The 15,025-nt window shown below is 41.5% G+C and overlaps 2 protein-coding genes across 4 annotated transcripts in view; one reads left to right on the top strand and one right to left on the bottom strand.

Moving 5' to 3' along the window:
• The window catches only part of pltp (phospholipid transfer protein), a 10,421-nt gene extending 4,567 nt beyond the window's left edge, over positions 1-5,854 (bottom strand). The window contains exons 1-8 of one of the 2 annotated variants that reach the window (XM_022742239.1): positions 5,742-5,854; positions 3,154-3,289; positions 2,263-2,362; positions 2,042-2,170; positions 1,165-1,320; positions 893-956; positions 394-549; positions 138-314 (exon numbers count right to left, since the gene is read on the bottom strand). In XM_022742239.1, the coding sequence (XP_022597960.1) occupies positions 138-314; positions 394-549; positions 893-956; positions 1,165-1,320; positions 2,042-2,170; positions 2,263-2,362; positions 3,154-3,283 (912 nt within the window). In that variant the 5' untranslated portion in view covers positions 3,284-3,289; positions 5,742-5,854. Of the gene's footprint in view, positions 1-137; positions 315-393; positions 550-892; positions 957-1,164; positions 1,321-2,041; positions 2,171-2,262; positions 2,363-3,153; positions 3,290-5,593; positions 5,687-5,741 lie in introns of those variants that run through there. The other variant, XM_022742240.1, reaches the window with a different exon arrangement.
• A 1,518-nt stretch (positions 5,855-7,372) lies between these two features.
• Positions 7,373-14,730, top strand: ddx27 (DEAD-box helicase 27). Of its 2 annotated transcripts, none has more exons than XM_022742061.1 (21): positions 7,373-7,578; positions 7,993-8,142; positions 8,293-8,352; positions 8,590-8,791; positions 9,051-9,103; positions 9,190-9,276; positions 9,415-9,520; positions 9,601-9,774; positions 9,893-10,043; positions 10,286-10,385; positions 10,498-10,639; positions 10,744-10,897; positions 11,016-11,097; positions 11,475-11,652; positions 11,928-12,034; positions 12,554-12,650; positions 12,814-12,908; positions 13,255-13,375; positions 14,267-14,360; positions 14,469-14,528; positions 14,607-14,730. In XM_022742061.1, the coding sequence occupies exons 1-21, from the start codon at positions 7,495-7,497 to the stop codon at positions 14,623-14,625; spliced, it is 2,316 nt and encodes a 771-aa protein (XP_022597782.1). In that variant the 5' UTR covers positions 7,373-7,494; the 3' UTR covers positions 14,626-14,730. The 2 variants fall into 2 exon arrangements, with proteins under 2 accessions (XP_022597782.1, XP_022597781.1); XM_022742060.1 differs by having other exon boundaries at positions 14,264-14,360.
• Positions 14,731-15,025: the final 295 nt, after the last annotated feature.

The raw sequence follows: 15,025 nt of genomic DNA, 5'->3' as shown, positions 1-15,025 counted from the left end.
GGGTCTGTGGTGGTTTGAGGGGGTCTGTGGTGGTTTGGGGGGTCTGTGGTGGTTTGAGGGGGTCTGTGGTGGTTTGAGGGGGTCTGTGGTGGTTTGGGGGGTCTGTGGTGGTTTGGGGGGTCTGTGGTGGTTGTGACCTTCTCGTTGACGATGTGCATCTGGAAGACTCCTGCTTTGTAGTAGGAGAACATTCCACTGTCGAAGAAGAACTCGGACAGAGCGAGGTAAACCATCCTGTCGTACTCTCTGATGACGGGGTCCACGGCGTAGTTCACCAACGTGTCGTTCTGATTGGACAGGTCGAAAAACATCCCCTACAGACACAACACGGTCCATGTCAGAACACGTCATGTAGAATAAAATGATGTGATTAAATATGTGTCTGAGTCTGACCCTGAAGTGCATGTCGAGGCTCCTGGATGTCACCACTGGATCATTGATCAGAGAATAATCGATCCCAATATAACTATCAACCTCCGACCTTACGGGAATCGTCTCCAGCAGCGAGTTCACATGAACCAGAGCGGCGTGATTCAGAGCCGGACAGATCTAAGAGAGACAGGTCAGACACAGAGCTGGGTCAGAGACACAGCCAGTAACACAAGCAGGGCAGATCTTGGCCCATTATAATTAAAATAATAAATAGTTATTCATTAATAATTAAAATTCAAAAGCGAGCCATACCTACTGATAATTAACATTCAAAAGAGACCACTCACTTTTTTTTTTTTTGAAACACTGGAAAGAAGAAACTAAAATCCACACACACATGCAAATGATATACTTATTACACTTATTATATTATTATTTATGTATATATATATATATATATATATTGATGCTTTTGAGAGAGACGCTTCCAGACAGACAGAAACCCCTTGAAGTGACAGACCCTTTGGTTGAGGAGGAAGCGCATGCCTGATGTCAGAAAGCTGGCCAGGAAGTCGTAAACTCTCCTGAAAAAACAAACAAACATGTAATGACAGACGGATCAATAATGATTTAATGATTATTTATTACTACATAAGTACTATTGAATCTAATCAATAATGATTATCAATTACTACATCAGTTCTATCAACAGTAATCAGTAATCATGTTTGATAATCACATGAATCCCATTAAAAGTAATCAATAATCATGAGTGATAACTACATAATTTACCCGAGTGTTCCGCTGAACTCTGCTCTCATTTTGGTGATTTTGGCATCACAGGTGATGTTATTGATCTTCAGTCGTCCCTCGTCGTCTCTGATCAGATTCAGAGCCGTGTTGATGTTCACTCCTTCAGCTGACGCATTGATGTTTCCTGTGTCGTAACTGAGGCACAGAAACAACAAAAAGCCACTGTTATCATCATCATCATCATCATCATCATCATCATCATCATCATCATCATCTTCTTCTTTTTCTTCTTCAACATTCATATCAGACACATCATATTAGATGAATGTTATTCTGTAGGAGAACTATTTAAGTTGTAAAGATTAATTGATCCGATCTAATATGGATTGTTAGGAGCGATCAGAACATCAACACGCACTCTCTCCTTAATGTTACAATTCAGTATTTATTAATGGAGGAAAGAAAACAAGATACTCTTAAACTTGAAAACATAAAATAATATGTTTGTACTAGTTTTATCTTATTACTTCACAGTTGTGTGGTTGAAAATTGTTTGCCCCTCCGCTCTCGTTAACACCTGTTCACCTATCCCTGAATTAAAGGGCACACCACACCTACATATCACCTCAACTTATCAGGCCTCGGATCATAATATTTATCATGATAATAACAATATCAACAACAACAAACAAACAAACAAAGCTTTTCTTATTGGCATTATTCCAATCAGAATCAGAATCTAAACCATCAACTTGTCTTCTCTAAACTTTAGATGAAGGAACTGTTGAAGTTTGCTCAGAGAGATCTACAGGAGAGAAGCCGTCTGGATATAAATCAGGAGTTGCTCTGCACAGTGCATCCACGCCAGTGCCACTTCACTGCCAGAGTTAAGTTGACGTTCTGTAGGAGAACTCACAAGAACCAGTAAAGGATCCGTCGGTGGAAACTCAGGGAGATCGATGAGTTCTGAACATCAAACAACAAACCAATGTTGGGGATGAATTGCAGTTCGGCGTGAGTCAGATTCAGCTCTGTGATCTTCACACTGACGACAGACCAGGGAGAGAGACAGTATTAATACACATGTTGAATATTCGGTAGTAAAGTACTACTTCAAATATAAAGTAATACTCTTACTCAGTGATGGTGTATTGGAAGCGTCCGTCTTTGCCCCTCATCTCTGGCATACTGATGTTAGTGAGCTCCTCTTCCACAAACTTCTGAGTCTCATACTTCACTGAGAACAAAAACACACACTGTTAGTGGCAGTACTTCAAATTCTGTTGCTACTTTGACAATAAGACAGAAAAATACTGTTAACTGTTCACTACAAAAAAACGCAAAATGTCAGTACTGCAAACACATCAATGGCTACAAGTACAATACTGCAAACAAACACAGGACGCTGACTGTTATTAGTTAGTATTCAAAAACTAATACAGTACAGGTGGCTGTTCAGGGTTGTGGTCAGAGGGTTTATGTGCAATAAGATGATCGACTTAATTCATCTGTTTGTTTCCAACCTCTTTGTTTTGTGTTCATTATTAATGAATTTATTTATTTTTATTTCTTTTATTTATTCAGTCATGGTCCTGTGTATTCATTCAAAGCAGAGACAGAGATCCCTGTATTGAGAATTTATTTTAATTTACTTTAATTTGTTTGTCTATTCCCTCAGTCAAGGTGATGCCCCAATTTTTCAACCTGCAAATTTAAGATTTTGAGTGTATTTCATGTTGACAGGAGCCAGCTGAGGTGGTTCTGATCAGGATCCTCCAGAATCAATAAACATCCTTTGGAGGTTTACTGAAAACATTCAACTGGTTGGAGACCCCGGGGTAGACCCAGAACACACTGGAGAGATCATAGATCCCATCCAGGAGGAGCTGTAAAACATTACTGGAGAGAGGGACGTCTCGACTACCCTGCTCAGTCCACTGTCACTCAATCAATTATAGGATCCATATCGTTCAAATCCAGATTATGAATCAGGATTAAAGTTTAACAACTACATGTCCATTTACTCACACATATCCAGTCCTTTGTCAGTGATGCGGATTTTGCAGCCAGCATGTTCGGCAGCAGCCATGATGGAGGACAGCAAAGGGACGACGAAGAGGAGGGACAACAGACAGGGAGTCATCCTGAATTGGAGCATGTTGACCTCAAAACACAGAAGAAGAAACACCCATCCATTAGTTATACCACTTATTTTGAGAGTCACAGGGGTGCTGGAGCCAAACCAGGAGGAAACATACGCAGGTTTGGTTCAGGTCTTTGTTCTGTGTGTTCTGTATTTTCAGGGTTATGACCTATAAATATAAAATATAAATATATATTTATCTTAATATAAATATAACTTTAGTTCCTTCTTGTGAAACATTAACGGTCCGTATCAGTTGATTCACCTCTTGATTCAGCCAATCGTTATGTAGTGTTAATTAAGGCCTCAGCCAATCAGAGGACACCAATAACTCACCATCCAGGCTCTCAGCTGCCATTTGTTACAGTTCACCACATCAGAGACAGGGTTTCTCTTTTCTCTTCCTATAGCACTTTTAAACTGACTGCTGTCCTTCAGTGAGTCCCTCAGACTCCTAGTTTAACTAATTACTCAGTTAAGAAGTTTGAGAAATAATGTGAGCACACTTCTGCTGACCTTATGGAAACTTTCGAGCAGCTCCTTTTCCAAATTTACTAACGTTATGCTTCTGAAATTACACTTTTTGGCATTTAAAGAAGTGTAGCAACGCAGCCTTGAAAAAAATCTATAAAATCGGGTTTGGCAACTGATCACTGAAAGGCTCTGAAGAACCACTGACGAAGAACGTCCAAAGTTTAGAGCTACAGAACTTGGAAAAAATGGGATCCTTAATTATGACAGCTTTCTGTTTGGAAATTATTATGATAAATAATATAATAATAAACTCTTTTATTGAGTCTGTGATGGAACTCAGTAGGAATGCAAAAACGTCAGTTGCGTGTGGTTTTAAAACATAATCAAAACACCGGTTCTAAACAAATAAACAAAGACAGACAGACAGCATCCTCTGGTGTAAACAGGAAGCTGCAGCAGTGTCCTAGATCATGATGAACAGACTGATCTCATTGGAGTGTTTTTGTCCCTCCTGTGGCTCCGTAGCTCACAGCTGAACTTATTCTCGGACTGTGTCGTACATATAAACACTTTTCAACTTGAACCGCAGTAACCTCTGCCACCCCCCCACCCACCTCTTTCTTTCCCAACAGCCTCCAGACCCTGTTTTTCTGTCTTTAAAATAAACTGAACTGATGAATCTGGGAGGAAAAAACAGACAAATCTTCCACTCTGTTTCATATGTCTGTTCATTCACTTTGTTTACTTCATTCTGTAAAATTTATATATAAACTGTTTTCAAACTTAAGCTGAACTCTGACAGTTGTCTCATTAACTCAGATTGTCTCAGACACACAACTGACGACAACACCGTTTTTATCCTTCAGCCACAGTGGACCTGTTTCTACTTACAGATGTTATGCTTCAGATTACACTGTAATACAGTCAGTCAGTTGTCAGTGTTTCCACTTCTACTGACCAGCAGGGTCTGAGCACACACACACACTCACACAAAGACACACACACACACACACACATTAATCATCAGGTCTAAAGCCTTTGAAGAGAAGAAAGTCCTCACAAATACAGACATCCAGGACCACACACACGCCCCCTCAGTCTATAATCTGTGTGTTTAATAACAGCTCACTGAGGAGAGCCAATCAGCATCCAGCTGCTGCTGCACCCACATCTGGACATCTGGCTAACTGCTAACTGCTAACCTTTAATTAAAAAGATTCCCTTCAAAGAAAGAAGAAGATATCAAATCTACGCCCAGCCTGACCTCTGACCCCTGACAAATCAACCTTCTTCCACTGCTAACACACAGCAATCCGATCGGTCATGACGTATCTCAACATGACAATACTTAAAATAAAGTGACAGAAAGATGTGAACACACTTCATCTTCCTGAGGATATCATTATCTCTGATGTCCATCCAGAATAAACCTCCAAAAATCCACTTAGAAATCAGAGAAATAAGAGGCTGCAGAACCTCAGTTTTTCTTCAGTATCACAGTAATCCAGTGGTAGTTGTTACACTGCAAACAGAAGCTGATCACCGCTGATTCAGCAACTTTTAATGGGGACAATTTGACTGAATGGAAAAACATTGTAAACTACAAAAACAGGAAAAAAGGGAACACCAGAACCGACCCGTAGCTGACATTTTAATGTGATAAGCGTTTTTCGGGGTCATTTTCTCGTGAGGGCTTTGAATTTTTCTGTCGTCATATTGGCTCCCAAACAGGCCTGGATGTTGGTGTTAGCGGGTAGATCAGCAGAAACAGTTTAACTTCCTCCATTTTCACACAAAATGGGTTAGGGTTACCATCAGATACACTTTGATATGCATTAATATACTACTCACCTGTCCATGATGAGTCACTCTCTTTACCTGTCTGTCTGTATCTCTGTCTGTCTGTCTATCCCTCTCTCTGTACGTCTGTCTCTGTCTTGTTTCAGTAACAGTTGAACTCTACTCTGAATGTCTGAAAGATAAAAATGATGAAACTCACAGATCAGCAGACTGAAGAAGGAGGAGCTCAGACCTGATGGTTCTAGATTCAGGTTCTGGATCTCTTGTTCTGTAGCTGATGTAGTCTGTTCTTGTGTCCCTGTTCACACTGACTCACTCTCTGGAGATTTTTATCCTGAGGGACTGACTCCTCCCCCTCACCCCCCTCCTCCTCCTCCTCATGGCCCTTCCTCCTCCCTCTCAGTGTGTTTTCTCGTTCTATCATTGTGAGCAGTGGTTCAGGTTTGATTTCACAAGTGAGGGGGACACAGTGAAATGTCCATATATATGAGAGTGTGTGTGTGTGTGTGTGTGTGTATCTGATTTATTGTAATTTACGATTACTCTTAAATCAATCAAGCAAATAAAAAATGATGAATCTGAAAACTTGCGTAATAATGTTGGCCTACAAAACTTAGAATAAAATAAAGTGCTGTGATTTTAAAGCCACTAACTTTATGTTTAGTTATATTGACTGATTGTGTTTTCATGCCAAGGTTCAAGGTTTCTTTTCGTCACCTACCCCTGGAAAATAACTGTCTTGAATTAAGGGAACTGGTGCATAAAACCAAACCTGTGTCTATTTACTCTGAAAACATGCAGAGGAGGTGAAGGACTTATTCAGCCCTGAGCAGTGTCTGCAGGTCTTCCCTTCAGCGTCCATATGAACCATACAACCCCAACAACCAATGACATAAGGCAGGCTGTATGTAGCCTGTGAGGCGAAACCCAGGGTATACCAGTCAACTGATGGTAACCACAGATGAATCGGACCTCCTCTGCACAGTCAACAGAAAATCTACCTGAAAGAATGAAAGTGAGGAGGACATATCCCCCCATGTCTGGACATTTCATTCTGTGTCTGAGGGCTCAGGCCTGTTTTTTTATTAAATCTATAGTTCTTTAGTCTTCATTCATCTAAATATTTTTTCTTTATCTTCAAGACGTTTTCTGTTTAATGGTTTCTGTCTTCTTTAAGTTTGTCTTTGTGCTTCCTGTTTGATGACCTCACCGTGACACTGTGAGGTCACTGTGACAGAGACTCGACTCTTCTAGGAAGTTCCAGTGGTTAAAGATCAGTATGTGTGTGTGTGTGTGTGTGTGTGTGTGTGTGTGTGTGTGTGTGTGTGTGTGTGTGTGTGTGTGTGTTATTTGTGGTAAGAATAAATCATATGTTTTAGTTCAAAAGAGACAACCTGAAACAATCATCACACACAGATAGATTTGTCTTTCTTTTAACCCTAACATAATCCTCATTCTAACATAAACCTTAAAACCAAGTCTGAACCTTCAAACATTAATTTGAAGTAGTGATCATGGTAGTTCAAGTGTCCTCACTATGAAGGTTGAAAGTTGAACTTGGTCCTCACAAAGATAGTAGTACAGGTCTACACACACACAGAAACACAAATGTTTTATAAGCTGCAATTTTATTTTTGTTGAAAGAAAGAAAGAAAGAAAGAAAGAAAGAAAGAAAGAAAGAAAAAAAGAAAGAAAGAAAGAAAGAAAGAATTGTTCGGCTGATCCAGTTTTTACTGTGTATTTGTTAATTATCAATAAAGTTTATTTAAAAAAAAAAAAAAAAGATACGTAAACCGGAAACTGTACATACCTACTTCCTGTTTCCGTCAACACACGTGTGAGGGAAAAACTGTAAAGAAGCTCCACAGGACTTGTGTAGAACCGGTTCCGACACAGTACCGGTCTACATTCTGTTCACAGCCCAGTGTTCCGGTACCGCAGCGTCGTCCGCCATGTTGGAAGAACTGGGTCTGATCGGGACGATCCGGGACGAGGACCAGAGTCCGGAGGAACCGGACAGCGAGTCCGACCAGGAGGTGAGTTAGTCCGGGCACACAGTTGGATCTCTCCCCGGTAAACCGTCGAGGCCGCTGGAGGGGAACCGGATTTCTGCTGGAAAACAACGGATTTACCGCCGATAAATAAACAAAACAAAATGTGCCTTTTTCTTTTAATTTAAACCCAAAATCTATGAAGTTGACATTGCAGTTCTAGAAGAAACTTCAACAGTTCAGACCACTGGAGTTTAAACATCATAAACATTAGCCAATGAAATAAGATTAAAAATACAAAGTTCAATATATCCTTATGTATTTTTATTTGATTAACTCTGGAGCTGTGTATTAATTGTATTATTGTGTACTGACTGTGTGTATGTTGTGTATTAACTGTTGTGTACGGTTGTGTTGTTGTCCATTAACTGTGTGTATTTTTGTGTGTGTGTGTTTCAGGAGGAGCGGATCATCCTGAACAGGAAGAAGAAGCTCAAGAATTTCGGGTCGAAAGATTTTAACACAGACTTTCAGTTTGGAGAGAGGGACAGCCTGAACCATGATGACGACTGGGTTATGGCCGATGTCATGAAACAGCTCAAGAAGAAGGTAAAACCTGCTGCAGTATGATCGACTGTCAGTGTGGGACAGTTCACGTCCACTCTCTAATGTTCTTCCATTCTCTAACGTTCGCCGGCAGTGTTTTGGTTCTTTAATATTCTCCATTGGTTGTATATTAACAGTGTTCTGCATTTGCAGAGATCTGTGACGACTCTGGACCAGAAAATAGAGAAAATAAGGAAGAAAAGGAAAGCTGAGGTGAGTGCTTTGGCCAGGTGAAGAGCCCCTGCCCAGCATCTAATTGCCTTACCCTGATATTCTTACCCCAACCAATCATGGCTCTTCATGCCTAAACCAAACCTAACTGAGTACTAGCCAATCAGAGGCAGGGTAGGTCTTCATCTGTCTTGGTTGGGGGAAAAAAATAAAGCAGTTCCCGCTGTCTGGCCAGGTTCTACTTCCTGTGCCCAAGGTGAAGTTTGTTTTGATCTGCAGGAGAAATCAGCTCAGAGCGGCGCTGCTGAAGATACTACAGGGAAGAACGAGGAGGAGGAGGAAGAAGATGATGAAGAGCAGGATGTAAAGCCTGCTGCAGGAGAAGCTGATGAAGGTGATGACGATGATGAGGAGGAGGACGACGACGAGGACGATGAAGATGAGTTTGACTCGAGTGACGAGGAGATTCTTACCAAATCAGGTGAGTTCAGGAGAGGCTTTTATTTTTAAGTTTGACAGGAAGCTGAAAGATTTTACTTATTGTAACAGTTTTAATAACCTGATGATCAATAACTAAAAAATTTAAAGGTCACTAAAATATAATTCAGTTCAGTAAAACAAACTGCAGTTCTGAACAGAAAAATCCCAATAAAAATTAAACTTAAAAATTAAACTTTTCTAATGAATTTAAACATTGAAAAAGCGTTTTATTTGTGTTGTTGACTTCCTGTTTCCCGCAGACACCCTGAGAGAGAAAGAACGACGTGGAAAGAAAAGGAAGGCGGGAGAAGAGGTTAGGATGAGGAGCTGATGATGTCACAGGTGTACAGGTGATGTGTGCATGGTTACCACAGTAACGGATGTGTTTGTCCTGTTCAGGCTCCAGAGGCATTCTATGAAGATGCGTCTCAGTACGATGATCAGCTGACCTTTGATGACATGAACCTGTCCAGACCCATTCTGAAGGTAAAACCTCCGAGTGTCTGATATCACCTATCAGGTATAAATACCTGATACATATCCGATGCTTCAGGACTCACCTGGACAAAGTTCTCCTGGTTTTGTTGTTGATGATATTTGTGACCTCATGTTGTGTCCCTGCAGGCCATCACAGCTGTGGGCTTCAAGCAGCCAACACCCATCCAGAAGGCCTGTGTTCCTGTTGGCCTGCTGGGCAGAGACCTCTGCGCCTGCGCTGCTACTGGGACAGGTAATCCTGATATCCTGGAACCAGTTCATCATATTGGGACCAGATGAATAACTATAAAAAAATTCCTCTCCTCTCCTCAGGGAAGACAGCAGCCTTCATGCTGCCGGTGTTGGAGCGTTTAGTTTATAAGCCCAGGACTTCCCAGGTGACCCGGGTCTTGGTTCTAGTTCCAACCAGAGAGTTGGGGATCCAGGTTCACTCTGTGGCCCGTCAACTCGCCCAGTTCACCTCCATCACCACCTGCCTGGCTGTCGGTACGTCTGATTACTGGTTACTGACTTACTCTGACTCGTGACCCTGGACTCAGTTTGACTTCGAATTCTAGACTCATTCTGGTCCTGAATAACCTAACCTGTCTCGGCCTGTCTCCAGGTGGGTTGGACCTGAAGTCTCAGGAGGTGGCTTTGAGGGCGGGGCCAGACGTCCTGATCGCTACACCTGGTCGTCTGATTGATCACCTTCACAACACACCGAGCTTCGAGCTCACTCAGATTGAGATCCTGATCCTGGACGAGGCCGACAGGTAAACACTAGGTGCGTTTCCATTAACGTGCTTAATGTGCAAACTTAAAAACGAGTAATGGAAACGTGACTTTTGAAAAAAACTCAAATCTTGCGAAAAAATTTTAATAAAATAAAGAAATCTATCGTCATATTTAATTGGAACGATTTTGCATTACATGACTGAATGGAAACGCAGACCACTCGAACGAAAAGCTCACCTGTTGGAACTCACCTGTGTGGTTCTGTGCCTTTGTCTCTCAGGATGTTGGACGAGTATTTTGAGGAGCAGATGAAGGAGATCATCAGGTTGTGTTCCTACAACAGACAGACCATGTTGTTCTCCGCCACCATGACAAACGAGGTACTCGTTCATACCTGTGTCATGTGATCTGTGTCTCCAGGTGCGTTAGTGTGTGTCATGTGACCTGTGCCTCCAGGTGTGTTAGTGTGTGTCATGTGACCTCTGTCTCCAGGTGAAGGACCTGGCAGCCGTTTCGTTGAAGCAGCCAATCAGGATCTTTGTTAACAGCAACACTGACGTGGCTCCGTTCCTGCGACAAGAGTTTGTCAGAATCCGACCGAACAGAGAGGGAGACAGGGAGGCTGTGGTGGCTGGTAGGTCCTGATAGTACTCCAGTACTACTGCTAATACTATAGTACAGTAGTGGTACTACTACAAACACTGCAGTACTGTTACTGACTGTTGTGTTTTGTCTTAGCTCTGCTGACTCGAACGTTCCAGGATCACGTGATGTGTTTCACTCAGACGAGGAAACAGGCTCACCGACTGCACATCCTGCTGGGCCTGATGGGACTGAAGGTCGGAGAACTGCACGGAGAACTGAGCCAGAGCCAGAGACTGGAGAACCTCAGGTATATACACACACACACACACACACACACACACACAGAGTCACAGTCTGGAGAACCTCCAGAACCTTATATGTATGTATTTTCCCTTTTTTTTTTTCTCATTCTCCGTGTTCTCCAGGCGTTTTAAAGATGAACAGATTGATATCTTGGTGGCGACAGATGTAGCAGCCAGAGGTCTGGACATCGATGGAGTCAAAACGGTGAGAGTCACATCTCTTAATGGTTACTGCAGGACTACCATAAAGTTACCACTGAGTTTACTGTAGAGTTACTATACAGTCACTACAGGGTTCCCACAGAATCACTTAAGTGTTACTGTAAGGTTTCCCTAACGTTACTATAAGGTTGCCATGGAGTTACTACTGAGGTACAGCATTAAAGGGTTTCCTTGTAGTTGCTGTGGAGTCCTACATGGTTCTAAGTGTAGTTACCATAGTAACAAATTTGTGTAAATATATTGACATAAGCTCTTCTTTATTAAAACTAAGTTGGATTTTAATTTCGACAAACTCATCATGTTTTCTGGCTGATCATCTAAAGACCTCTCTCTCTCTCTCTCTCTCTCTCTCTCTCTCAGGTCATAAACTTCACCATGCCGTCCACAGTCAAACACTACGTCCACCGAGTCGGCCGCACAGCGAGAGCCGGTCGTTCCGGACGTTCAGTGTCTCTGGTCGGAGAGTCTGAGAGGAAGACGCTGAAGGAGGTGGTGAAGTCTGCCAAGAACAGTGTGAAGGCTCGAGTCCTGCCGCCAGGTACACACACCTGAGAAACAGTTTGTCAGAGAGTTTTCTGTGTGCCTGGGAAATAGACAGAGCTGTGTAGTTCAGGGAACGTGGGAGAGTTGAGTTCTGAGCAGCAGTAAGGTAACAAGGGTGAACTGATGATGAACTGGTATTTCTGAACAGAAACAGTAAAAAGTTTCTCATGTGTGCTGTGACTAAACTCTCTCCCTCTCCCTCTCCCTNCACCTCCCCCTCTCCCTCTCCCTCTCCCTCTCCCTCTCTCTCCCTCCCACCCACCCACCCAGATGTCATCCTGAAGTTCAGAGATCTGATTTCCAAACTGGAGAAGGATGTTTACGCTGTGGTGAAGCTGGAGAGAGAGGAAAGAGAGCTGGCTGCGTCTGAGGCCAAGGTACACCTACACACCTGAACACCAGTACACCTGAGCACCTTCACATCATTATTCAAGCTCAAAGCAAAGTCAGAGTTTTGGACGGAGGAAAGATGATCAACTAATCACTTTTTCTGAGGAACAGCCGTGTCTTTATGACACAAGCCTTAAAATGTACTAGAGCTAAAGATCCGTGGAGACATAAAAACTCTAGGAGAGAAGTCAACTACGACTCCCAGGGTGCATTTGTAACAGAACTTCATGCTGTTTCCAGCTGTTTACATCAGCTGTTTACATCAGATCCTGACCTCTTCTCCATAGCAACAGCTGAGGATCATTGGTATTGTAGTATTTACAGATGAGTTAGTGAGCTAAATAATTAAAATGCATGCAGTCTTACAGTAATTGTAGTACTCTCAGCAGTAGCAGCATATACAGTAGTAATATTTTAGTATTTGCAGTAGTACCTTTCATAAACAAGTGAGAATCTATAAATTTACCTGTGTGTGTGTGTGTGTGTGTGTGTGTGTGTGTGTATAGTTGAGCGTGGCTCAGAAGCGTCTCGATAGCTCCGCTGCTTCAAGTGAAACACAGAGAGTTTGGTTTCAAACTCAACAAGAGAGGAAACAGAGTCGTAGTGAGTATTAATACACAGGGTACTGCACCTCATTTACTACAGTTACTCCTAAACTGCACTGCACTACTTCATTCAGCAGTACTTAGCAGTATTCTATAGCTGTCTGCAGTACTTTGCAGTCCACAGTAGTATTTTAACTGCTGTTCCTTCTCCTCTTCATCAGTGTCAAAGGCTCTGCAGGAGTTCGATCTCGCTCTCAGAGGCAAGAAGAAGAGAGAAAAGTTCTTGAAGGATGGCAAGAAGAAGAAGGAGCTGACGGTAATAACACATCTGATGTGTGACGTTGTTCCCTGAAGGTTGTTTTATAAATTTGGAATATTTTGTATGAGGTTTGGTGGAGGTAGCAGTTATTTCAAAGCTGTGGGTTACATCAACACCTCCACCAAGTGACAGGAGTCTGATAAGTTCATGTTTCTATGTCTTTTTATAGCAGGTGTCCATAGCAACGTATAAAGTGTTTTTTCCTCTGTAATTATTTCTCCTGACTCAGACACATCACAAAGATTCAGTCTTTTTAGTACAAAGCAGCTGCCGCTCTGCAGGAAAACAGAGGACTGTGTTTCTTTCTTTAATGTGTCTTTATATCTCTCATTATCTCTGTCAGTCTGAGGAGCGCTCTCAGTTTGAGATCTTGAAGGCTCAGATGTTTGCTGAACGGGCGGCCAAGAGAGAGAGACGACCAAAGAGAGCGAGAGCAATGCCCGAGGAAGAGACGCAGACTAAAGGTCAGAAACACTAATGTACATACACGTACTGAGACATATTGATAAATACATAAACATATTGAGACATGCTGATGGATATATAAACGTACAGTATACTGAAACGACGTCTGATAAATGCTAAAATGCATTGAATGTTTAAATTTTAATTGATCAAATTACCATAGTATGACTTTTTATGACTTACTATACTGTGACGTTTTTTGCATTACTATACTATGACTTTTTATTACTTACTATACTATGACTTTTTGACTTACTGTACTACGACTTTGTATGCCTTACCATGCTATGACTTTTTGTGACTTACTATTCTATGACTTTTTATTACTTGCTATACTAAGACTTTTTATGCCTTACCATTCAGACTTTTTTGCCTTACCATACTGACTTTTTTGCCTTACCATACTTTGACTTTTTATGCCTTACTATACTATGACTTTTTAGCCTTATGATACTATTGACGACATTTTGTCTTACCATATTATGGCTTTTTATGCCTTACCATAGTATGACTTTTTTACCTTACTATACTTTTTATTACTTACTATACTATAACTTTTTATGACTTATCATTCTGACTTATTTTGCCTTACTGTATATGCCTTAGTATATGACTTTTTATGACTTAATATACTATGTGTTTTTCATGGGTCAGCACAGTTGTGCAGTGGTTAGAACTGTCCTCCCACAGTGAGAAGATTATGAGTTAGAACCCCGGGCCAGGGGCCTTTCTCGTGGAGTTTGTATGTTCTCCCTCTGCCTTCATGGGTCCTCTCCGGTTACCCAAGCTTTCTCCTGTAATCCAAAGACTGTACACTTTATTGATAAAACATGCACACTATACTGTAAACGGTTGCGCTAAACTAAACTGTTTGTCTGTCTGTGTAGCAGCCAATCAGAAAACAAGAAAAGGAGGCAAGAAATCAGTGTTTGACAAAGAGCTGACCAACACCAGCAGCAAGGCCCTGAAACACTATAGAGCAGGGTGAGACTGTCTCTTAGCACACCTTTCTGTCTGTCTGTACACCTGTCACACCTCTCAGTACACACCTACCTGTCTGTGCACCTGTCTCACCTAATTGTCTTATTACAGGCCATCCTTTGCTGACAGGAAGCGGCTCGGTTTGGATAGAAAGCGTCCTGGTGGCTCCAAGTAAGTTTCTCTGTCTCTGTCCACCACAAAGATAAGATGGAATGGATATGATGGCTGACGCTCTGTTCTCTCTGTCAGGTTCAAGAAGAAGAAGTGACAGCCCAAATGGCCACCTGAAGCAACAGTTCTCTGACATTTTCATGTTGTCTCTTTGTTCACTGTGTAAATGTTTTCCAATTTTGTTCATTGAAAAACTTTTAAATAAAGTTGGTCTGTTTAAAAATAACACATTTGTTGTATCCAGAGTTTTGTTTTTCACCGACATTCCCCAACAACCTTTCAAACCACGGCAAAGTTCTTATGACTTACTATACAATAACTTTTTATTCCTTACTATACTATGACTTTTTGCGCCTTAGTATACTATGACTTTTTATGCCTTGTTATACTATGACTTTTTTTTAACATTTTTATGCCTTACTATATTATGACTTTTTATGCCTTACTATACTATTACTTTTTATGCCTTGTTATACTATGACTTTTTTATAACATTT

The sequence above is a fragment of the Seriola dumerili genome, unplaced genomic scaffold (genome assembly GCF_002260705.1).
Source record: "Seriola dumerili isolate Sdu_G_001 unplaced genomic scaffold, Sdu_1.0 BDQW01000066.1, whole genome shotgun sequence".
NCBI classification, from domain to species: Eukaryota; Metazoa; Chordata; class Actinopteri; order Carangiformes; family Carangidae; genus Seriola; species Seriola dumerili.
Note: the sequence above shows the minus strand (reverse complement) of the source record. Positions and strands in the feature narration are given on the sequence as shown.